This window comes from Urocitellus parryii, chromosome 8, assembly GCF_045843805.1.
Source record: "Urocitellus parryii isolate mUroPar1 chromosome 8, mUroPar1.hap1, whole genome shotgun sequence".
NCBI classification, from domain to species: Eukaryota; Metazoa; Chordata; class Mammalia; order Rodentia; family Sciuridae; genus Urocitellus; species Urocitellus parryii.
The window spans coordinates 81,758,373-81,785,159 of NC_135538.1; the positions used below are offsets into that span (position 1 = coordinate 81,758,373).

The window sequence follows — 26,787 nt, forward strand, 5'->3', positions numbered from 1 at the left end:
TATATATATTTTTTTTTTTTTTTTTGAGGGGTATAACAAGGACTGGAGTCAGGGGCACTTGACCACTGAGCCACATGCCCAGCCCCATTTTGTATTTTATTTAGAGACAGGGTCTCACTGAGTTCCTTAGCACCTCGCATTTGCTGAGGCTGGTTTTGAACTTGCGATCCTTATATCTCAGCCTCCTGAGCTGCTGGGATTACGGGTATGTGTCACTGTGCCTGGCTCTGAATTCACTTTTTTTTTTAATTTGTTTTTTAGTTGTACATGGACAAAATATTTTTATTTATTTTTATGCGGTGCTGAGGATTGAACCCAGTGCCTCGCATATATGAGGCACGCTCTGTAATGCTGAGCTATAGCCCCAGCCCCTGAATTCACTTTTAAAGAATCTTCTGATCTGCTTCTTGTTTTTAAAATGAAAAATTCCTTTTAAAAACCTTTCATCAGGCTGGGGTTGTGGCTCAGTGGTAGAGTGGTTGCCTCTCATACGTGAGGCATTGGGTTCGATCCTTAGTACCACATAAAAATAAACAAACAAGGGGCTGGGGTTGTGGCTCAGCAGTAGAGCACTTGCCTAGCATGTGCGAGGCCCTGGGTTCCATCCTCAGCATCACATAAAATAAATAAATAAATAAAGGTATCATGTCCAACTACAACTAAAAAGTGAAAATATTAAAAAATAAACATTATTGTGTCCATTAAAAAAATTTTTTATCATGTCTGCTTTTATTATTAATAAGTAGGAAGGAAAATATGTATATGAATAATCCTTTGTTTCATGCTATATTGAAATGTATCTACTCTAGTCATTGTTACAAAATTTCAAGCATTAGTAAAGAATTCCAGCCATCAAGTAGATGCTGGCATGTTGCTGAATTCTGGTATCACAGCTCCCAACCATAGAGTACAGATCCTAAGTAAGAAACTGTACCTTCCTGGCTCATATTCATTAAACTAACAAATTGTTTTGAAAAACATTATTTAGTAGGGAAAGGGATATGTGTTGGGATATAATGAACAGTCTATATAGATAGATATTAGAGAACTTAATAGATAAGCACAATAGCTCTCATTTGATAGGGTGTTTGATAAATTTTGGTGAATCAAAAAATAAGTACTCTGAATGGAAAAAAGTTATTCCACATTCTCATTCCTGCAAAATGCTAGATTATCCCAAGCTAGTACTAAGAAACAGCACTATGTCTTCACCTGACAGGATCCAGTAGAAAGGTCATAAAGACTTGCTTCATTATCAGTAAATCAAATGCCAGATGGATGAATGTTTTTTTCCCTGTTCTTAATTATTAATTCTTAATATAGATTTAGATAAAGACTAGGGCAGTAGAAAGAACACACCAACTTTTTCATTTCAATCTAGGACACAGATGACTATAGGGCACATCTCAGTTTTAGAATGTTAATATGCTGAAAATGTGTTTGAAAAATTGATGAATATGGTGTAACATGGTGTTCAACCTACAGCTATAATCTTAGCCTGTTATTTATTTTTTTAAACATTTCTTAACTTTGTCAATGTAGATAAGCTTTGATTTCTGTTGCCTCTCCTAAAAACTATGGAAAATAATCCTTTTTTGCTGAAAGGAGAAAGCTGAATCAGATGATCACTTATAATCTCAGAGAACCAAGGATGCTTTTATAAACCATTTTATTTTTTAGTTAAAAAAATTTTGCTTTTTGTCTATTAGTAACTGAATCAAGGGGCATTTTATACCCCTGAGCTACATTCCCAGCCACCACCATCCCCTTTACAAAAATCTGAGAAAGGGTCCAAGTTGCTAAGTTTGGCCTTGATCTTGTGATCCTCTTGCCTCAGCTTCCCTAGTCATTGGAATTATAGACAGGCATATACCACTGCACCCAGCTTATGAGCCATTTTAATAGTAGCTACATTAACCTTAAATTACCAATGGGAGAGAGGCTGAACAAGGCAATTTCACTTATCTTAAATTGAACTATATCCAAATATCAAATCTTTATTCCTTGACAATAACTATAGCAGTTTTTAACAGTTTACAAACTTAAAAAAATAAGCATAATCAGAAAAATAAAACAGTTGACAAATGTGATAGCCAATCTAATATTAATTAGTAAATATCTGTGGCATTAACATTCTGAAAAACAAAACAGGGGCCTTGTGACTTATAGGCTTTTTTTTTTTTTTTCATCTATAAAAGGTATATTCCTCTTATGAAATCCTTTAGTGGCCCTTCATCTTTACTCATTCTTCTCTCACCAGGAAGATTAGAAGCACTGACAGTAGTTTCCATACACAGATATAGTGACTAAAAGGGATATGCCTCTGTCCCTAAGTTATATGTGACTCAAATTGTACTACTATTTTAAATATATAATTCATTTCTCACAAATAACTTTCTTACTTACTAGTACCTCATGTGTTACTTACATAATAAATTTAAAGAAAATTTATCTTGGAGAGAATAAAGAAATTAATGTTCAGTTAGTTTTAAATTTTGTTATAAGATTACAACTTAAAATATATGTGTGTGTGTGGATATACACACACACACACACACACACACACACACACATATATATATATATACGTATATATATGTTCTGACCTAGGTTATCTGTCTTTGCTTGGGCTACGATGTAGAGCACACAGGCCTCATAATTAAAACATTTTTCTTTTTGGGGGGTGACAGGGATCTAACTCAGGACCTTTTAAATGCTAGTCAACTGCTCTACCATTGAGGTATATCTTAAGCCCCTAAAATACAATTTATTTTAATTAGTTAATTAATATATTCATGTTTTAGAGACATGATCTCACACTGTTGCCCAAGCAGGCCTTAAATTCCTGAACTCTTGTGTTCATCCTACCTCAGTCTCTTAAGAGGATGGGAATATAGGTGTATATCACTAAAGCAGATTTTAAATCTGTTTTTCAAAGAAACAAAAGGAAAACAAAGCATATTCAGAAGATAGACTGGCACAGCTAGGCTTATTAACATAAACAATCTCAGTCAAGTTTACTCAAACCACGATAAAAATAACACAAAGTAAGGCCATAATTTGTCTAGGCAGGGGAGAACGCTAGGTTACAGTGCAATCCACAAAAGAGCAAACATCTCCCTCTTTTACTAAATAAGTGAATGCTACTTCATTACCCAAGAAAACTACCTCAGACTCTCCCCCAAACCAAAGCCCAAATTCTCTTATACTTTCTTTTAATGAGAGACCACAGAATTGCTGATGGTTTATTTCTCCCAAGTTATTTGACTCCAGGTAAATTTCCAGTGGTCTTTGGCTGAAAAGCATAGGAAAACAAAACAAAACAAAAGTGAGAGCAAGAGAGAAATACAAAAAAACTCAATCTGAGACAGGAGGATTATATTCAAGACCAGTCTGGGCAACTTAGGGAGACTATCTCAAAATAAAATTTAAAAAGGGCTGAGGATGTAGTTTAGTGACAGAACACTTACATAGTATGTAAGACTCTGGGTTAAACCCACAGTAAAACACACACACACACACACACACACACACACACACACATACACACTCACTCACTCACTCACTCACTCACTCATTCATTCACACACCAAACCACCACCACCTTGGAAGTCTGAATTGTATTAAAATTCTATTTTACATATCAATGCCTCTATGGTCAAGGGAGATATACAGGGATGATAATACAAAGTACTTATGCTTCTCCATTTACTTAGAAAACTGTTTCAAATAGCATGATTTTCAATTTGATCAAATGCCATTAATCCAACCACCTTCCTCTTTGGTTAAAAGCAAATGTGTGTTTTAAAATATTCAAATCCATCTATGTAACTAAACATCCTTTGGTGTTAACATTTTCTCTACCACAAGCATCACTGTTTTTGTTTGAATGACTTTACTCTGCATTGATCTATAAAAAATATTAGAAAGGTATCTATCTTTTTTTTTTTAAACAAAATTCAGTACCTGGGAAACTGCATTAATTTTTATAAAACAGGCATATTCAATACTTATGACAAGTTTCAAAATGTGGTTTTAAAATGGATGAATTCTTTACATTCTAAACACATATTTAAAAAGTACCATCACATTGACAAAAATTTTTTACTCACGCTTCATTAAGGGGTACAAAAATAAAATCCTTCTCAAAAATATCTACATGCCGGGTCCATGTTTTTACTCTCCCATGCCGTTTTTGTTGTATTCTGTAAGAAAGATAAACTATAAGCTTCTGAATTGTCTCAATGTTTTAGCTTATATGCAGTGATTTACAAATTATGTAGATTCACATATAACAGCTTCAAAAATTGTATAAGACAGTTTAAGAAGCTAGGAAAAGAAAATAGAACATCTTAGATAAAATGATGAAGGCATGAAACTGCCCATCATTGAATATGGAGGAAAGAGATATTTAATTCCTATTGGCATAGCCTAGGGGCTCCAATAATTCTCTTGCCTGGACTTCTGTCTCTACTTTTCTTATTATGCAAAACTGGTACTAGCAGCTATACAGTGAGGGGCAGGCATAAGAGCATGATTTATGGTAACTAAGGAGAAGAAAGCAGGAAAACAGCATCAACTGACATTAGATGAAGCAGGATAGATTATGAGCACAGGTCAAAATCAATGACTATCAACAACTCTAAAATGCAAATTAGGAATTGTTAAAATAGAAAATATTTATATTATACACAGCAGCAATCAATTCAAGACATTAAACAGTTAAATGAGTATGTACAACTCCTGTGTGTACCTATTTGACCTATTACCAGTCAAGAATTAGAGCTGGATGCCATCACTATAAGGAGAGGAATTATAAATAAAATAACTCAGATGTTAACTTGTCTATGAAGAACCATCCAAATAACTTATTTAAAGTACAGATTCACAGGTTTCTCTTAGACATTATAGATGGAAGAGCTAGAGTAAAACAGAGCAATCTGCATCTAAGCAATTTTTAAAATTCAGTCATATTTGGAAAGCACTATTCTTGATATTACACCCATAACATTTATAAATTCTAGGTATTCTGGGGATATTAGAATATTATTGATTACATTAATCTTACAAACTAGTAATAGTAATAAGTGATATGGATTCAGTAAGAAATTTAAGAAAAATTATACCCTAGAATTAGTGCAGGATTATTTTAAGGCAGTTAAACACAAATCTGTAAAAAATGAAAATAAACCTATTTGATGCCTCTCCTGGCTGTACAATTTAGAAAATAAGCAAGTAAATTGCAGAGATTTCTATTTTCTTTTAAATACTAATGGCACTCCATTCCACATTCATGAATTCAACCAAGGACAGAAAATATTCTGGGGAAAAATTGCATCTATACTGAACATGTATATATATATATATTTTTTTTCCTTGACATTATCACCTGAAGAATATAATGACTATAAATAGCATATTACATTATCATTAGAGATGATTTAAAGTATACAGAGGATGTGCCATAGGTTATATGCAAATACTGCACAATTTTACATACTTGATCATCTCCAGATATGGGTATCTGCATGTGGGGTAGGGGAAATCTGGAATCAAACTCCCAAGGATACTGATTGATAACTGTTAAATGATTTTTTTACAAAATTAAAATTGAATCTTATTACATCTGTTAAAATATTTTCAGTCTGACTTACGACAGATTGGTTGTTTCATGATTTCTCCTCTCTCTCTGATTAAGGCGTTTATAGAAAAAAGAACTGAATATATGAATTCGGTCAGCTTCTTCTTTCTTCAGTTTTTCAAGCACCAAATATCTATTTTAAGCAAAAATAATTTCGATGTAATAATTTAATTCATATTAAAATTAACCAGTCATGCAGTAATAAAATATTTATTTAGCTACCATTAAACTCTATTCCTTAGAAATGAACGAACTTATTGGCAAACTTTTGGACAATGATAATGACCAGATTATGTTTGGATAATGAAAAATAGTATTTTAGAGTAATATTATGACTTGAAAGATATAATAATTTAAAATTAAGGATACACTTTAAATCAAAGAGTAAAGAAGGCATATGTCCACGCAAAATTTATGCATGAACATCAGCAGCAGCGCTGTTCAAAAATTGTCCAAAAATGTAAATGATACCAGACACGGTAGCACACGCCTATAATCCCAGCAGCTCAGGAGGCTGAGATAGGAGGATCATAAGTTCACCGCCAGTCTCAGCAAAAGCGAGGTGCTAAGCAACTCAGTGAGACCCTGTCTCTAAATACAATAAAAAATAGGGCTGAGGAATGTGGCTCAGTGGTTACGTGCCCCTGAATTCAATCCCTGGTACAAAAAAAAAAAAAAAGTAAATGACAGAATTGCCTATCAAATAATGAATGGAAAAATAAAATGTATATGGAATAATATTCAACAATAAAATGAAACAAAGTGGTAATACACATGACAACAGAGAATAACCTTAAAAGCATGCTAAGTAAAAGAAACTACTTGTTAAGAACCACATATTATATGCTCCCATTTACATAAAAATTCCAGAATTGCAAATGCATTAACAGAGAGAAGACTGTTGGTTACCTTAGGCCTTTGGTAGGTTGAAAAAAAAAAAAAACAGGCAGTAACTACTAACAGGTACTGGGGTTTCTCTTTTGGATAATGAGAATGTTCAGATGTTGACTGCGGTGAGAGTTTTATAATTTTCAAATATAATAAAAAAAATAACTGAACTACAGACTTTAGAAGGGTGATTTGCAGGGTATGTGGACTGTAGTTCAATAATTATTTTAATACTATTCATTTCATTTTAAACAGTTTAGTTAATCAATCTTAAAGACTCAACTATATACTACTTTTTATGAAAATAAAAGACACAAAGAATCCTGGCAGTGGTGAGGTTATCGACAATGTCTCTTTAAAGTGACCTTTTACTGGTTCTAATTTTTCCTTACCTTAGTTTTCTGTAAATTTATATGAAAACAAATTGAAATGCTCCTTTATGTTGCAAAGGGAAATTGTTATAATAAATTTATTTGTTTTAAACTTTCTCATAGGAGCTATGCAATCAAGCTATGGCCACATTCATTTTACTCAAGTGAAGATAGTCTAATTGCCTTGTGAAGTCTTACACAGAAACACCAAATGCTTAAGAGGTGTGTTCTCTCAGAGGGCAGGCACAGTTTTGAAACCTTTTACTTTTATAATTCCAAAGCTCAAGTTCTAATGAAAAGGAAATAACGTAAAATATTTCTTACATTCAAGCAACTCAGTGTGCTCCTACAAAACAATAAGTTCTGACACAAAGTAAACTGATTATTATTTCTGCAATAATATACTCAGAAAGCAATGTGTACTAACTTAGCTCTAAGTTTAGGAGCTAAACCACAGAGGGGGAACTATTTTACTTTTGCTGGCCCAAATCACAATGACTACTCTATAAAAACTTTATAAAACTGAACTGAATAAACAAAGAGATAATTCAACTTAAAATGTAAAGTTGGGCTGGGGATGTGGCTCAAGCGGTAGTGTGCTCGCCTGGCATGCATGCGGAGCTGGGTTCGATCCTCAGCACCACATACAAATAAAGATGTTGTGTCCGCCGAAAACTGAAAAATAAATATTAAAAAATTCTCTCTCTAAAAAAAATGTAAAGTTATTTGTGATTAAAAGAAAACTAACTACTTCATATATAAACAAATTGTTGTCTTTTAAAGAAACTAGTTTTGTCTTTCAGTTTTAACTCTGAACTACCCATAAATAATTGTGTGAATACAGTTCTGGTTGTTTTAAATATACATGTATTATAATTATTGATTTTACTAAGAAGTTATGTTTCAGTTTATAATTAAAGACAAAATCCAAGTTTACTGGAAAAAAAAAAACTCTTGGCCTTTTCTTCCATTTGGGTACATTAATGCACATCAGTGCATAAGCCATTTTAATATTGACTGTTGTGGTCAAATAGTTCACGCTATCTCAAAAAGTACAAAATCTATAACAAGATAACATTTAACTTTAACATTTGAAAATGATTTTAAGGTTAATCTACAACTACACGAAAGTGATTTTCTAAGTATTTTTATTAAAATAATCCTTTTTCTCTGCATCGTATTAACATTTCCCAGATGCCATGTTTTCCTGCTTCTTGAAAAGTTGGCAAACTTTGTTTAAAAGTTTGTTTCTAATTTGTAGAGCTAGAAATAGAGAAGAATGAAGACGTATTCATTTTTTTTTTAATATTTATTTTCTAGTTCTCGGCAGAGACAACATCTTTGTTGGTATGTGGTGCTGAGGATCGAACCCGGGCCGCACGCATGCCAGGCGAACGCGCTACCGCTTGAGCCACATCCCCAGCCCCGTATTCATTTTAATAGTAAAGCTTCCTTTTAATTTCACTTCTAAGAATGTCATGAGAGAAATATCAATAGGTTATTTAAAAATAATTATTTTTAATTTTAATTTTTATTAGTACTATGCTTGTATCAGAGAAGGCAGACTAAGTTTAACTATATGAAATCTGTCTTAAAGCCTAACTAAAATATGAGGAAACTCCTGAAATATAATAATGATTATATCTTAAAAAGTGTAATTATTTCTGTATGAAATAGACAAAACAGAACATAAACAAAATACAGGAGTTCAACTATTTTTTAAATTCCACTATATGTTTTAAAAAACAAACAAATATAAAGACCCAGATTAAAAGTAAAGGGATGAAAATGTGTACACCATGCAAATGCAAATTAAAAGAACCTGGAAGAGCTATATTCATTTTGAACAAAGCTCTTAAAAAAACAAGGAAGATTATCAGAGAGAAAGAGGGATACTTTGTAATGATAAAGGTGTAAACTCTACAAGATATAAATAACTGTATATGTACCTAACAACAGACCTTCAAAATACATGTGGCTTCAAGAACAGATATAGAAGATTTCAAAGAAGAAAGACAAGTGCATAATTAACGTGGGATATTTCAATAACCCTTCTCCATAAGCGACAGAACAACCTGGCACAAAATCTGTAGGGATAAATGACCTTAATAGCCCTATCAACCAAATTGACCTAATCAACAATCATGAACACTCCATTTAACAATAGCAATGTTGTTCTATACATTCACTTCATGCTTCTTATTCTTAGTAGCTTGACTTGTTCAAGTAGTAGAGTATAAATCAGGACTGAGATAACATTTTCTTAAATTGTAGTAAAAACAAAATTTACCATTTTAACTATTTTAACTAAGTAGTTCAGTAGTGTACAGTATATTAATACGGTTACAAATTAAAGTATGCATTATTCCATTTTGGCAAAAATGAAACTCTACATCCAATAAACAGTTTCTTTTTCTCCCTCCTCCAGTACCTGGTAACTATCAATTATACTGTCTGTTTCTATGAATTTGATTACTTTGGATATCTCATAAGTGTGATCATACAGCATTTGTCTTTCTGTGACTTATTTTTCACACAATGCCCCAAAATTCGATCCTTGAGACTGTAGTTACAATTTCCTTCTTTTTGAGAATAATATTCCATTATATGTATAATGTCATATTTTACTTATCCATTTATCCATCTATGGACCATTAAATGATTTCCACCTCTTAGCTATTGTGAACAGGAGTGTACAGATATCCTTTCAAGACCATGCTTTCACTTCTCTTGGATTTTTATGCAGGATTCAGGTTGTAAGATCATGTGGCAATTTTATTTTTAAATTTCTGAAGAACTTCCACATTGTCTTCCATTATGTAGTGGCTATACCATTTTATAATACTACCAAGAGGGAAAAACAGTTCCAATTTCTTCATATTCTCACCAACCCTTGTTATTTTCTTTTTGCTGTTTTTGGATGGTAGCCAACCCAGTGGGTTTGCAGTGATAATCACATTATGGTTTCATTTGTATTTTCTAAGGATTAAGTTAAGTGAGCATCTTTTCAAATCCTTGTTTGCCATTTGTATGAAGAAACACTCTCCGCCCCCTTTTTTTTTCAGTGCTCTAACACTGAACTACAAACCCAGCCTGATATATCATCTTTTGATTTAGCAACAAAGAACTTTCTTTAAACTCTGTCCTTAAATATATGTTAGGTTTCAGGGGGTCTTACAAGGTTAGGCATTTAAAACCTAATGCAGTTTTTCCTTTCAGAGAACATAATTCATCTGTTCCCTCCTCAGAGATCTGTCAATTTTGCTTCATGTCATGTATAGCTCTACTGTATGGCACATATCATTTAAAGTTGCTATGTTTTCCTGGTGGATCACTCCTTTATTATCACATAATGTCTCTGATAATTTTCTTTGCTCATCATTTCTTTAATGATACTCCTGTCTCCTTTGTTCAAAATTAATATTTGCAGAGTCAATCTTGTTCCATTCTTTTCCTTTCCAACCAATCTTTGAAGGGAATTTGCATTTTTTCTATTACTTTACATGTATTACTTCACCAAATTCTCACAATCCTTTTAGACACCATTCTCAGTTTTAAAATGTGAAAACACAGGTAAAGTCAGATCAAAAACTTTCCAAATGTTACTCAAAAAGTAAAATTTAAAACCAATATAATCTCTGACTTTAGAAAATAAAAATACACAATACAAAATATTATTAAAAATTTGCTAAAAGGTTAGTAGAAAATTAACTTACTTCAAATAAAAGTCTATAATAACATCATTTAAAAATTCTCCTTCACTTAGACAGTGCAGGTCCTCATTAGTAACAGAGATGCCTCCCTTAGCTGGAGGTGGTGGATACACGATCAATCTGCAATTAAAAAAAAAAAAAAAACAGGCAAATAAACAAAGCTTTACAAATGTATATAACTGAATTATAATAGAAAAGAAAGAGAAATTCACAGCATTACAAATGTAAAAGAAATTTCTCACTTTTCTACAGGTCCAATGAAGATGGTATGGCTCTCTGCGGTTTCTTCATCATCATCAAAAAACTGGAATTCCTGTTTGTTTCTAAGCTGTATTTTGGATTCAAATGATACCTGGTAAAAGAAATTAAATTATCAATTCAAAGTCAAATGGAAAAATCTTCTATAAGAGCAAGTGCAAGGCACGGAAAGTTTTTAATTAAAAATGATTAAAAATAAAAAACTAGAATAGTATGTCTGGATCTGTATTAAAAACAATAAACAGGTTGGGCATGGTAGCACACCGCTGTATTATCACCTACTAGAGAGGCTGAGGCAGAAGAACCACAAGTTCAAAGCTAGCCTGAGCAACTCTGTAAGACCGTCTCAAGAAAATTTAAAAAGAAGGCTTGGAATGTAGCACAGTGTTAAAGCATTTGCCTCACATGTGCAAAGGCCCAGGATTCAATTCTCAACACAGAAAAAAAAGGAGCAAGAGTAGGGGGTCACTTTCTTTTATCTTTAGCTTCTAGACAGAGACAGTATACTAATATGTTAATAATGACTTTCCAGCATCTTATTAATATAAGATTTCTACTATCCATAATAGATCAGATTATGGTAGTATAAGATTTAAAGAACCTTTAAAAAAAAAACAGAAGTGGGTTTGTTTTCTTCTAGCAGTGAAGGCCTACCTAAGTTCAATGTTTTTAATGCCTTGGCAATCCATAATATGTGGGGCAGAAGCTTAGGGAACATAGTTTAATAAGCTCTCACCCTCTACAAGATTTAAATGAAATAGAGGCTCCTTAGAGGAAGAAGCCTTCGATTGAAATATAAAGTCCATTCCAGCTGTCTTATGGCTTTTGCTACTCTTTTCTTCCTCTAAAGCATTATCTCCTGTAGCCAACCCTGCAAAATGAGGAGGATGATTCCCCTTCCTCCTGCTTTTTATCCCAATCCACTGTGTGAGACCTTGCTCAACTATCACTAAGATGGTGTTTGGACAGTCAATTTCTGTGTATATACAAAGGCTGAGAGATTTGGCCCCAATAAATTAAGTCAGCAAAATTTTAGATGCTGTGGTAGTGTTATAATAATACTAGGGCATTTGGTTCATGTGGCTTCAGAGTTACCTAACTATATGAGTAGTTCCTATAACTGGATATATACATTGACAAGGTCAAACAATATGTATTCTTCCCTTCCCAAGTTTTCAATCATGTATGCATATATTAAATATAAAGCATAAAACCACACACAAATGACCAAAATTCCTCCAAACCTAAGACTCAGGGTAAATAATTGATTTGAATGAAGCAGTGTGTGTATGTGTACATTGGGAATCTTGTTCCTAAATTAGATGCTACAAGATAGTTCACACATCACATATAAAAAGGAATTAATTCTAAAAGGGAATTTAAATGAAAGTCATTATTATAAAACATGTCCCCTTAAAATTACTCATTACTCAAAATAAATTTAACATAATTACAGTTTTAACTTTATTTTCTTTTTGCACACAACTTCCTTTGATGCTCTCTTCATAGCTTCGGGTGCAGGCAACAAGTCTGCTATTGGCTTCTTCGAAGGGAATTTTTGCAAAAAAATTGGGAACATTATTTTTTATACCAATGTCAGTAATGATGCTTTCAAATACCATATTTGCCTGAGGATCAAGGCCATTTTGAAAAATTAAAATTATATATTGTTCCTCCGAATCTGAAAAGAAATAAATATAACCATAAGACTAAAAGAATAAAGTAAATAGATAATTTAAAGAGTAACAACTAATTATTCTGAAGACTAAGATCATCAGAAGTCCTGGAATAAACATCCAAAAATCAATGTTTAAGATACAATAAATACTGAAATAAAGATCAGTGTTACCAATGTCACTTAAAGTTACCAAAAGAAAGGAACTGGTATTATTTTAGTAACAGCTCAAGAACAAGTCTACTGAGCTGGGCTTTTAACTCAGTGGTAGAGTGCTTGCTTAGCATGCGTAAAGCACTGGGTTTGATTCTCAGCATCACATATAAATAAATAAGATAAAGGTCCATCAACAACTAAATAAGTATTTATAAGAACAAGTCTACTAATGCATGTAACGAATATACCTATTTACAGTCTTAAATATGTACCAGGTAACATTTTTGTCAGATACAAATAGGAAAGTGCTAAGCAAACTAGTAGTATATCTACTGAATTTAATTGCAAAACTGCTGTTCACTAATGTGTCAACTTTTGCAGTTTTTTTTTTTAGGTTCTTTAAAAAAAAACATTTAATTTTTACTTATAGGTGAACACAATATCTTTATTTTTTAAATTTTTCATGTGGTGCTGAGGATGAAACTCAGAGCTTCATGCATGCTAGGTGAGTACTCTACCTCTTAGCCACAACTCCAGCCCCAACTTTTGCAGTTTTAATAGTAGCTATAAGTTACTAATTATTAAGATAAAATGGCAATTACTGCTGAAAAGTATTTATTTTGTAAGCAATCAGGCTATGACATAAATGTTAGAGGTGAAGGGCAACCAACTAGAGAATTAGATCTATTTATTGTAAAGAATGAAGACCCCAGTATAACTCCACATCATGTGCAACCACAAGAATGGAAAGTTATACTCCAGGTATGTATAATATGTCAAAATACACTCTACTGTCATTTTTAATTAAGAACAACAACAGCAACAAAAAATAAAAACCTTTTCTATGAACTTGAAAACTTTCTATTCAAGCCTATTTTTATGGATTCTGATTTATAGTTCAACAAATCGATTTTACTTAGTGTTAAAAAATACACATCTTTTGAATTTTAACTCATTTTTAAAATTTCCTCAATGGGTACACTTGGATTTTTATCTTCAGCTCTTCCACTTTGAGTGAGATTTTCCTCAACTACAAAATAAAGGCAGTAATATCTGTTTTACAAGGTAGCCACTGTATTATATTCTAATAAAGGAAATTAGTGCACTGAGAAATATTGCTTCATTAGGCCTTCATTCTGTACGAATCATAAAGTCTTCCACTTTCTAGTGCATGCACATTCTGCTATTCAACCGATTATGTCTTAAACTCTGTTCCACATAACTTACTTGATAACTTATTTATTCCTTTACAATCATTCCGAATTTTATCCTCCTTATTCATTTGCAATTGCATGCTCAGTTTTTGATAAACTGTTGGTATTGCCTGAAGAAACACGACTGGTAATTTTCGGACATTACACCATTCACATTTAGTTAGATCAGAGGTATTTAAAATAATCTCTATAGGATCACTTTCTGGTTCTAGAGGAAAAACAAATGGAAATGTTAAATGGATCAATCAATTTTTACAAGATCAAAAATCATGAAAGAAGAAAATACAACTTTAAATTTAAAGGTCTATTTATTATTCCATAAGTATATTAAGAAAATTTCTATACTTTTCCCAAAATAAGAGGCTCTAAAAGATTATGCTTTGTTGTGTTGTAGAAAGAAATTACACCAAGATACATGCCCTTTGTTAAGACATAGATAATAATGAATAATCATCTTAATGAATTCAATAAATACCATTTAACCTTTTATTCCTATCAAGTACTTTAGTGTACACAATGCTTTAGTGAATAAACAGATATAAAGTAGCTTACCATCTAGATGAATCTTGATAAAATCTAAACAAAACTAAAAAAAATAAGATAATTAGTATTGATCACAGATTTATAAAGATTTTACACATACCTTATATGATAGACTACATGGACCTTACGTCTTTAGAAGGAAGAGAAACCAAGTCATTTACTATGTGCTTAAACTTAAGATGAAATATTTTCCCCAAAAAATCTCTCTCAGAAAGTAGGGCTTTACTTTTTTTTTTCCAAGTACTTAGAATTTTTTTTATATTGCTACTTTGTCTCTAGAGAAACTAACATATTATTATAATGAACACTTGAATACTCCTTACTCAGATTTACTGTTAATATTTTGCCACATCCACTGCATTACTTTGTGGTGTGTGTGTGTGCGCGCGTGTGCGCGCGCACACACACACACACACACACACACACACACACATATGGTCACTTCCCTTTTGCTAAACCTTCATAAAGCAGGCATTTCATTTGCAAATCCTTCAGCATATATTTCCTAAGAACAAGACATTATCCTGTGCAACCAAAACATTAGCACATCTTAGAAATCAAGGTTAACTTAATTCAAAAGTTCATACTTTAAATTTCACTAACTGCTCAAAATTTGCCTTTATCCTTGCTTCAACTTTGCCCAAATCCATGAATCTATCAAGGTTATATTATATTGATCTCATATCTATTCCATTCTACACTAGAAATCAGTCTCTCTCTGTTCTTCCTGGCCGGGCCTTTAAGAAACCTAGGCTAAGTTCTGCAAAACATCTAACATGTATCGGATTATGTTTCATCATTTTTAAAATTCAGGCCACATATTTCCACACAAACTGCACATACATGATGGGCTGATACTTCCCATAATTTCACATCAGAAGGCAAGCTGTGTCAGTTTCATTAATGATACAAATTTAATCACTTAAACTAAGGCAGCAACTGGTAGGGTTTTCCACTTGAAAGATTTCCTTTGCAATTAAATACTCTTGAGAAAAAATTCTTGAAGGCTTGTGAAAATTGTTTTCTCATCATCTTTTTTTTAAATATTTTTTTTTAGTTGTAGATGACACAATACCTTTATTTTATTTGTTTATTTTTATGTGGTGCCGGGATCAAACCCAGTACCTCATGTATGCTAGGGAAGCGCTTTACCACTGAGTCAGAACTCTGGTCCCTTCTCATCATCTTTTACCCAATGGTTTTAGCACCCACTGAAAATCCTTGCCTGAATCAGTTATTATAAGTGGTTATGACAGTGTTTTAAATTAATCATTTTAATGTGAAGATTTAATATTAAGCCTAACAAAACTTAAGTTACTATTTTTGCATATTTACAGGAGTTAAGAAAATCAAAAAAGGAGGTAAGTACTTTTAAGTCCACTTAAAAAAATAAGATGAATCGATATAGATAGGGAAGAAAAGCAAATACACATTGTCAAAATGCTTAGGACTAAAAGTATTTCAGATTTTGAAGATTTTTGAATTTTGGAATATTTGGTTGGATTTTACTGTTCAAGCATCTGTAACGTGCAAATCTGAAATTGTAAATGGTCAAAATCCAAAAATTCTTGGTGCATAATAAGCAGGAGTTCTACCCTGAAGCTATACCATCAGCCCCAAGACAACTTTATATATTTCTTTATTTTGATGGGGGTCTCAATATGTTGCCTAAGCTCATCTCAAGCTAATGGGCTCAAGTTATGTGTCCCCCCACCCACCTGTTTCAAGTTCCAGAGTAGCCGGATATACAGGTGTGGACCACCATAGCAGGCAATCCAAATCTTTGAGTATCATGTCAGCATTCAAGTTTTGGATATCAGAACATTTTGGATTTTTGGATTATAGATAATCAACTTGTACAATATGCTACTAATAGTATAACTTAACTGAAGTATATTCACTGTAGAAGTCTTTAACACTTTAGATGGAAAATTTTCATGATGTAAAAAAGAAAATAGGAAAACATACATTTAGTAATTACTAGAATAATTGCAGTCTAGAATGTCATATGCATATTTTAACAATTGCATTTCAAAATTAATATATTGATTGGTTTCACTGGAAAGTAACACATTATTTGGGCTTTTCAAGAATGGATACTTATAGCTTGGAAGCTTCTACTATACAAGGAAACTAAAATTCTATGCTCCAGAAAAATGCTACATGATTCAAAAAGCAGCAATAATAATGACATAAAATATTTATGTCATCTAAAAATCTGCATGTAATTAAGCATAAATATTAATATTTTAAGTAGACATTGGACTATTTCATCTATATCTCTAAAGTTTCTAAAATTAAAATGATCAAAATTCTTGATTTTATGTCTTTCATTGAAAAAATGAGAAAAGATTTTATATTTAGACATGTATGGCATTTCTAATATGTAATCTATAAATTACTATCACACAGCACATTTCTACATTTCATTTTCCAGAATTATTTCAGTTAGCATTTTCATTTTAAAAATTTAAACAGTACATTTTATATTATACACACTATCTTTTGTTTTTTCCATTAAATTTACAAAGCTAGTTTCAATTCACTGCAGCATATATAACTCAACCTATAACTTTTATTAAAAAAAAATCACCAAATTGTTAATTTTTTTTTTTTTTTTTGGTACCAGGGATTGAACCCTGGGGCACTTTAACCCTGAGCTACATCCCCAGTCCTTTTAATTGTGAGAAAGGGTCTTGCTAAATTGCTGGGGCTTGCCTCAAACTTGGGATTCTCCTGCTTTATACTCCCCCAAGTAGCTGGAATTAGAGGCATATACCACTCAGCCCAACAAATTTTAATGTAATTCTTTTCCCCTCCCTTCCTCCCTCCCTTTCTTTCTTTAAAATTTGTACCAGGATTGAACCCTGGGGCACTTCTGAGTCATATCTCCAACCCTTTTAATTTTTTGAGACAGGGTATCACTAAATTGCTGAGGCTGACTTTGAACTTGCAATCCTCCTGCCTCAGCATCCAGAGCTACTGGGATTACAGGTATGTATCACCATACCTTAATAGAGAGCTTCGAAACTAAATATGCAACTTTCATTAAATGTATAAATCACCAGCAAAAGCTCATTCATCATACTGAAAAGTTATAATAGTGCTAATGTGGGGGAAATTCATAAAACCTAGAAAACCCCAGGAAATTTGGGGGATATAAAGTACACAGAGTAACATTTTTGTTAAATTATAGAAATCAAGAAAGACTATCTGTATGTGAAAACCTGTAACAAATACAAGTTTTAGGAATCACTAGAAAACATAACATTTGTTACAATGTTACTGGACAATAAAGGGCAAATAAACTATATATCATTTGCTTTAAATCTCTGAGGGTACTTATATAAAACTTTTAGTTTTTAAGTTGTGATAATTGTTTTGATAGAAAACAACTACTGGCTTCCCACGGAGCTTTGCTCTGCTAAGAAATCATATTCACAGCCAGGCATTTAGGCGAAGACTGCAATGTTAGCCACTAGGGAGGCTGAGGTAGGAGGATCACAAGCTCAAAGTCAGACTGGGCAACTAGTAAGAGCCTGTCTCAATAAAGAAAAATAGGTTGGGGATATAGTTCAGTAGCAGAGCGCTTGCCCAACATATAGAAGCGTGCATTCAATCCTCACTACCAAAAAAAAAAAAAAAAGGAAGAAAAAAAAGAGGAAGAAATAATGTTTACATTTCATTTGCACCTACAAACTAAGCTGTAGATTTTGTGTGTGTGTGTGTGTGTGTGTGTGTGTGTGTGTTTATGTATTTGTTTTGGATCACATTGTTTCTTAGGATCATGAACCTTTACCAGAAATAAAAATTATGTCTTTATAAAAAAATAATTATTACTTAACATAAAATGAGAATAAAACTCCCTTTTAAGTTTTCCATTGGTTTATAATATGTTCTTTTACAGATACTGCTTTATGAGAGACAGGGTTTGAAAATACAGATAGGAACAAATAATCAGAGACAAGTTAAGACATTATAAAGCAAACGTCTACAGAGTAAGTACAGTGCTTTAGGAAGATAAATCTATGAACAATATCAGAAAACATGAAAAAGAAAATGATGAAAAAGAACACTGCTTAAGGAAATTAACATTTCAAAGAGAAAATGAATACTTAAATGGGCCTGGTGACAGTAAAATGATGGGCAGACAGGTATAATAAGGAAGATAAAGGTACTATAAAAATACATCAGGCATTGTGAATATTAAACTAGTCTAAAAGTATATGCTTCTTAGATGTTCACTATATAGTTCAAGAACCTCTTTCTAAAACTTTTGACACTACATAAATTTTAAGCTGAACTTGAAGCTTTTGGATTCTTTTTTCTCTTACTATAGTTCTTTAACATATCCTTTTTAAGTAATAAGCTGGCATGAGAATAAAACTACTAAATTTTGGAATGTTTTCTAATTCACTGGTTATCTTCTTATAGTGAATCTGTCATTACTCTGGACATTAACATTATGATAAATTTTTATCCAGTAATTTTTAATGGTGAGGCATTACTATTTATATATTCTTAAAACAATCTGAAATCTTCAAATAATTTTGATGTTCTATTAACTTAGATAATTTAGCTTACAAATTTTAAATACTATAGATCAGGTTTTGCAATGGAATTTATCTTGTAATCAGTACAACAAATAGCTAAAGAATATACTTACAATAACAGGCTCTATTAATAGTCGGAACAGTGTTCCTACTCGTATACTTCGACAATTTAAAATGACACTTTCAAACGAACTTTGGCAGCTTAAAGATAAAGAATTAACTAAAGTTTCTTGAGAAGCCACTTTACGACGCTTTAGAGGTGTGCTGATGATAGAATTGCCAAACTGAAAAGGAAAAGAAAATTTTCACTTAGTAAGTTGCCATAACAAGGCTACAAATCCAGTACACATACAAAGAACACCTAATATAAGGAACGTAATTATCACAACATAAAAATAATTATTCTTAAACAATATTAGATGAAACAGAAAATTTCTTTATAAAAGTAAATCCACTCTGGGTCTGAGGCTGGCTCAGGGGTAGAGCGCTCACCTCTCACATGTGAGGCACTGGGTTGGATCCTCAGCACCACATAAAAATAAATAAATAAAGTAAATTCCTTCTATTTTATCAACCTCTAGTTATTATTTGAAATCCAAAAGTATTAGCAGAGCAGTTAGGAAGAATACTGTGGGAATCACACTACCTGGGATCAAATCACAGCCAAATCAATCACGTTTTAATGGTCTGATCTTGTAAAACTTCCCTTCAGTTTCTTAAAACGAAAAATAATAAAAGTATCTGCCTAAATGAATAACAGACACAAGCAGCTTAGAAGACTGCTTTATGTACAGTAAAATGCTGGCAGAAGTTAATACTTTGACTATATCATTAATTCTTTAGAAAATAATCAATTAGGGAATGGTTTTATGTATTACAAAAGAAGGCATTACATATTTTAAATTACTTGATCTGTTAATTTAGATTTCACAGTCACTTCCCAAATGTAAATTAAGCATAACACAGTATTTTACATAATTCTATATTTTCGTTAAAAGTAATTACATTATGGGTTGAATATACCATTATCTGAAGTGCTTGGAATCAGAAGTGTTTCAGATTTCAGAGTTTTTTGGATTTGGGAATATCTGCATAGCTTTTACTAGTTGAGCACTCTTAATCTATTAATCAAAAATCAAAAACTCTGGAGGATCATCAGTACTCAAAAAGTTTCAGACTTGCCAAGAGTGGTGGCTCCTACCTGTAGTCCCACCAACTCAGAAGACTGAATGGGGAGAATCACAAGTTCAAGGCCAGTCTCAGCAACTTAGAGAGGCCATGAGTAATTTACTGAGAACCTATTTCAAAACAAAACAAACAAACAAATAAATAAATAATAAAAGGGCTAGGGATGTAGATTTGTGGTGAAGTGCCCAAGGTTTCAATCCCTAATACCAAACCAAAACACTAGTTTCAGACTTTGGAGCATTTAAGACTAGCATTTGGATTGGGGATCCATAACCTGTAAAAACTATTATGATGTCAAGGACAAAACATGATCTTGACAGAAAATGAGAAGGGATGGGGCTGGGGGCAATAGGTCTAACATAGATAGAAGACCTCTCTATGATACATGTCATAGAACAAAATACACATTTAAAACAAAATACAGATTTAAAACAAAATGTATAGAAAACCCCAGACTTCACACAAAAACACAAAAATTAGAATAAACAAACTTAACAAAGTTGCAGCGTATAAAATCTAATACAAAATTTAGTTATACTGCTATGCCCCAAGTGAATTATCTGAAATAGAAATCAAGAAAGCAATACTATATACAGTAGCTCCAAAAAATAAAAATAAAATATATATTATAAATACCTAGGAATAAATTTAACCAAAGAGGTGAAAGATCTCTACTGTGGAAAAAAAAAATTGATGAAAAGAATTAAAGAGAGGGGCTGGGATTATGGCTCAGGGGTACAGTGCTCACCTTGCACATGCAAGGCCCTAGGTTTGATCCTCAGCACATAAAAATAAATAAAGTTAAAAGAAAAACAAAAGAATTAAAGAGGACATAAAATAAGGGAAAGACATTCTATGTTCATGAACTGGAAAAATTAGTATTGTTAAAATGCCCACACTAACCAAAATAATGTAAACATTCAATGCAATTTCTATCAAAACACCAATAATATTCTTCATAGAAGTAGATAAAATGACCTAGCTTTTTTTGTAGCCACAAAATCCCTGAATAGCCAAGGTAAACTTTTTTTTTTTAATATTTATTTTTTAGAAGTAGTTGGACACAATATTTTTATTTATTTATTTATTTTTATGTGATGCATGTGGTGCTGAGGATGGAACCCAGTGCATCGCAAGTGCTAGACGAGCGCTCTACCGCTAAACCACAATCCCAGCCCTTAGCCAAGGTAATCTTAAGCAAAAGGAACAAAGCAGGAGGCATTATACTCAAGTTGCAGTAATCAAACATCATGGTATAGACATTTGGGGCTCGGATGTAGCTCAGTGGTAGACTGCTAGCCTAGCAGGTACAACACCTGGGTTCAATCCCTAGCAAAACACACACACTACAGACACATATTCTAATGAAAATACAATCAAGAGCCTAGAAATAAACCCTTGCTTCTATAGGCGTGTGTGTGTGTGTGTGTGTGTGTGTGTTTTGTGTGTATGTATGTACTAGGGATTGAATCCAGGGGCACATCCCCAGCCCTTTAAAGAAAAGACAGGGTTTCAATGAGTTACTTAGGGCCTTGCTAAGTTGCTAAAGTTTGCTTTGAACTCATGATCATCCTGCCTCAGCTTCCCAAGCTGCTGGGTTTACAGATATGCACCAACATGCCCAGCCAATTTTTGACAGAAGGGCTAAAAACACACCCTAAAAAAAAGACAGTCTCTTCAATAAATGGTAATAGGAGAAGAATGAAACTAAACCCCTATGTCTAAATCATATACAAGAATTAGCTCAAAATGTATTCACAATCAAAATTTAAGACCTTAAACTATAAAACTAGCAAAAAAAAAAAAAAAAAAAAACAAAGAAAGAAAAATGCTTCAGGATACTGGAATGGATAAGAATTTTTTTGGACAAACCCCAAAAGCACAGGCAATAGAAGCCAAACCAAATAAATGGGCTTTCACACTAAAAAGATTCTGCACAGCAAAAAATAAAAATAAAAAATAAATAAAAATAAATAAACCTATTAACAGAGCAAAGAGTAACCTAAATAACAGAAGAAAGTACCTGCAAGCTATATATCAATTAGGGGTCAATATCCAGAATCTAAGGAATTCAAATAGCTCAACAACAAAAACAAAAATAAATACACAAAACCCAAATATTCCAATTGAAAACTGGGCAATAGACCTGAACAGAAATTTCTCAAAGATGATATGCAAAATGCCAACAGGTTTATTTATATTAAAAAATGCTCATTATCCTTAGCTATCAGGGAAATAAAAATCAAAATCATAATGAGATATCATCTTATTCCAGTAAGAAGAGCTATCATCAAAAAGACTTAAAAGATTGTAAGTGAGAACAGGGATATGGAAAAAGGGAAACCGTAGACTGTTGGTGGAAATGTAAATCTGCGTAGCCATTATGGAACCAGTACAGAGATTCCTTGAAAAACTGAAAATACAGAAATCCCACTCACTAACATCTATTCAAAGAAAATGAAATTAGCATGTTGAAGAGACATCTGCACCATTTTATTTGTCATAGTACTATTCACAGCAGCCAAGAAATACAAACACATTAAGTGTTCATCAACTGATAAATGGATAAACATGGTACACATACACAATGACATATTATTCAGCCAGAAAAAAGAAAAAAATTATGTCATTTGCTACAATGTGGATAGATCTGGAAATCATTATGTTGTTATGGTTGTTTACTTTGTTGACTGAACTTGGGGCACTTAACCACTGAGCCATATCCTTAGCCCTTTTAATTTTTTGAGACAGGATCTCACTAAGTTGCTGAGAGCCTGACTAAGTTGAAGAATGCCTCACTAAATTGCTGAGGCTGGCTTTGAACTTTTGATCCTTCTGTGTCTGCCTCATAAGCCACTGGGATTATGAGGCATTTCCCATCATGCGGGGCTGTTTATGAAATAGGACAGGCACATAAAACCACTGAATGTTACTCATATCTGGCACACAGAAAGCTGATTTCATAGAAAATTATAGTGAATAATAGTTACCAGAGGCTAAGGAGAGTATTATTGGGAAAGGTTAGTCAGTGAGTTCTAAGATATGGTTAGGAGTAAAAACAGTTCTGGTGTGCTACTGCATAGTGGGATGACTACAAATGATAACACAACCTAGATGCATTTCAAAAACCTAGAATAAAGAATTTCCAAGGTTCTCACCATAAAGAAAAAGATGTTTTAGGAGATAAGACAGACATGTTTAACCTAATTTAAAAACTATACAATGTTCATATATACTGAAACATCACATGGTACTCCATTAGTAAGTCTTATGTGTGCTAAAAAATAAATAAAAAGGAACAAAACCAAATGTGATTATCATATATATCTCTATGATTTTGTAAACTGATTTTTCAGGTTTACTAAGAGTTTATCACAAGGTTTACCAACTATTTATCAAGAATATTTTGCCAAATTATTAATGGAAACCCATTAGACAGGTTTGACAGTTCTCTTATTTAGTTTTAGTATAATGTTTTCAAATGAAAGAAATAAATAAAGCAGATAATTTAAGAGCTGTTCCAGCTGAATCCCATAGTAAAGTCATTAAATCTAGAATCTGAGTGTTCCATTTGCTTCCACAGAGTATCTATCTCTTCTTTCTAAGAAGAGCACTGGAGAACACTTATGCATGGTTCAATGAACCAGTCTGAAAACTATTCAACTAAAAATTCTACCATATGGAAATCCATTATTTATTTAACTGAACTGCTTCTACGTTGAACATCTGACTTCTATCTCCAATGAGCATTTCTACAGCTCACTACATACACATATTTAGAATTATTGCCAAATTGCCCTCCAGCAAAGTTATAACCATCTACAAACTCAACATCTCACATCTTCAAACACTAACCAAGATGAGACCCTGTCATACTTCTAAAATTTTCAGCAATCTGGATAGTTAACAAAAGGTTATTTTAATTTCATATTCTCTACTTTGATTACTACCTTGATTGAAATTCATTCATTTTCTTTATTCACTTTTCAATGGTTTGTTTCTATTTCTTGGCTTTTAAAAAATTAACACACAAAAGATCAATTTACACTTTGTCAAATAATTCCCTATATCCTCATTTGCATTTACCTATCCAATTCTATTTATGGTATTTTGGAACACTTATGTTTGGTTTTCAATTAGTTAAAGAAATTTTATCTCATGTTTGGAAGGGCATTTCCTAAGATTATATAAAAATATATCCTTTCAGTAGTTTTTTCATTTCTTTAGCCTGTAGCCTTTTTTCCTTTTTGGTGGTACTGGGGAACTTAATAAAACTTAAGTTTGAGGCCAGCCTGGGCTACTTAATAAAACCCTATCTCAAAATGAAATTTTAAAAAGGGCTGCTCTACCACTGAGATATATCACCAGCTCATTTTAAAATTTCATTTTGAGACAGGGTTTTATTAAGTTGCCCAGGCGAGCCTCAAACTCAAGATGCTCTTGCCTTAGCTTCCCCAGTAGCTGGGATTATAGGCATGTGCCACTGCACAGGGTTTCAGGTTCCCATCTGAACCAAGTCCAAGTATTTTCCTCTGAACCCTGACATATCTATGCAAATATGTCATTTTTTAACATATAAGATTTTATTTTATAACAAATGTTCTTTTTTGGGGGGATATTCCTATTCAACAGTACTATATAGAAATTCTAAAAGTTATTGATAGAGTTTTAACTTTTACTATCAATGGCTGCTTCAAACAGTTATACCATAACTTCTTCATTCATATCCATATTAATGGACAATGATTTTGTTTGCAGTTGTTTGTTAATACATTAATCATGCTTGTACATATAGCCTTACAAACTGGAGAGGGGGCAGGAATTCCTTTCAGAAGGATTCTAGGGATTTAGTTATTTGGTTGAAAGTGTATGTTTAAGGGACTGGGGTTGTGGCTCAGTGGTAGAGTGCTTGCCTAGAACGTGTGAGGCACTGGGTTCAATCCTCAGCACCACATGAAAATAAATAAATAAATAAATAAAATGAAGGTATTGTGTCCATCTACAACTAAAAAAATATTTTTTTAAAAAAAGTATATGGTCAAGATTTTTTTAGAATGCTTTTACTTTGCTTTCCCCAAAGGACACTGTAACTTTGTTTACTATAAGCAAATTAGTAACGTATGTTTTCCCTTGAATTTTCGCTAGTACATATCATTTTGAATTGATTTGCAATTAATTTTGCTAGTCTGTTTAGTATATAGTTACAATATTTCATTTTCTTTAATTTATACTTCCTTACTACATTTATACTTTTCATGTGGTGGTGTAGTGTCTGAATATTCTCTTTGTCTATTCCTAGCCTTTATTTTCTTTCTATCCACTAACTTTAAAAAAAAAAAAAAGTCTATTATAGGCATTAAAGTTTTATGTCATCTGCATTTCAAATATTTCTCAGTGTATCTTTTATTTATAAATTTGTTACTCTTCCATGGGAACATTTTGAAATTTTTCCTATAGTAGAAAGTAAATATAATTACATTATAGTAAAATGCAAATAAGTTAAAATGACTTTTCCCTGTCTTCTAGATTTTACAAGAAATCTCCTTATACAAGTTCAGTACCTCTAATCTAAAATTAGAAATGATCCAAAATTGGAAACTTTTTGAATGCAAACGTCATGCTACAACTGGAAGATTCCACATACCTGACCTCAAGTGATGGATTTAGTGAAAGCATGGGCAAATATGTAAAATTATTTAGGAAGTTCTCTGCACAATGCATGTATACAACATAAAAGAATTTCCTGTTCAGACTTGGGTCCATCCCCAAGATATCTCATTATATACATGCAAAAACTCCAAAATACAAAAATACTTGAAATGTGAAACACTTAGGGTTCCAAATACTTCTGATAAGAGACATTCAACCTAAGGTGCTGGGGATGAGGCTCAAGTGGTAGTGCACTTGCTCGCCTGGCATGAGTGAGACCCTGGATTCAATTTTCAGCACCACATAAAAATAAAATAAAGATATTGTGTCAACCTAAAACTAAAAAATGAATATTAAAAAAAAAGAAAGAGACACTCAACCTATATTTAGACATATTGCTATAAAGTCAACACTTCTTTTCTTGCTGAATTTTTATACTTGAGCCTTTAGTTTAAATGAATCTTATCTTTACACTGTTTAATGTCTTCTGAAATGACTTTCCAAGTAGCATTAAAGTCTCGATTACTAAATAATCAATTTTTTTCCTTCTACTGAACTGTCAAATTGCCCTCCAAGAAAATATTTACATCCTAGCAGGAAAATGTTAATCTGAACAAATAAATGTCAACCAACAAGTGTGAAAAGTACCTGATCTTTCATTCTTGCTTTTCTTGGCAATGTAACTGTATTCAATTCTGATTCTGTTGGAATGCTTCTTAGTTCATGCTCTGCTCTGCAGATATTTTCATTTAGTGCTGCTTCTACTTTTCCAGTGGATGGTACAGGGGAAGAACATGCTGAGTCAGCAGGTTGAGGAGATATGCTCTCTCTTCTGTTATTCTTGTCATTGTCATCATCATCATCACTGGACAAAATGACTAAAATCATAAAAAATTCATAATTTATATTATGAGTTCACATAAGGGCAGTTCTTTAAA

The 26,787-nt window shown here is 32.5% G+C and overlaps 1 protein-coding gene across 3 annotated transcripts in view; it reads right to left on the reverse strand.

Moving 5' to 3' along the window:
• Positions 1-26,787, reverse strand: part of Senp6 (SUMO specific peptidase 6) — a 107,992-nt gene that overhangs the window by 13,399 nt on the left and 67,806 nt on the right. For all 3 annotated transcript variants that reach the window (XM_077801736.1, XM_077801737.1, XM_077801738.1), the window contains 9 exons: positions 26,498-26,727; positions 19,126-19,296; positions 14,469-14,502; positions 13,930-14,124; positions 12,326-12,552; positions 10,856-10,965; positions 10,617-10,733; positions 5,655-5,774; positions 4,113-4,205 (listed from right to left, as the gene is read on the reverse strand). In XM_077801736.1, the coding sequence (XP_077657862.1) occupies positions 4,113-4,205; positions 5,655-5,774; positions 10,617-10,733; positions 10,856-10,965; positions 12,326-12,552; positions 13,930-14,124; positions 14,469-14,502; positions 19,126-19,296; positions 26,498-26,727 (1,297 nt within the window). The remainder of the gene's footprint in view (positions 1-4,112; positions 4,206-5,654; positions 5,775-10,616; positions 10,734-10,855; positions 10,966-12,325; positions 12,553-13,929; positions 14,125-14,468; positions 14,503-19,125; positions 19,297-26,497; positions 26,728-26,787) is intronic.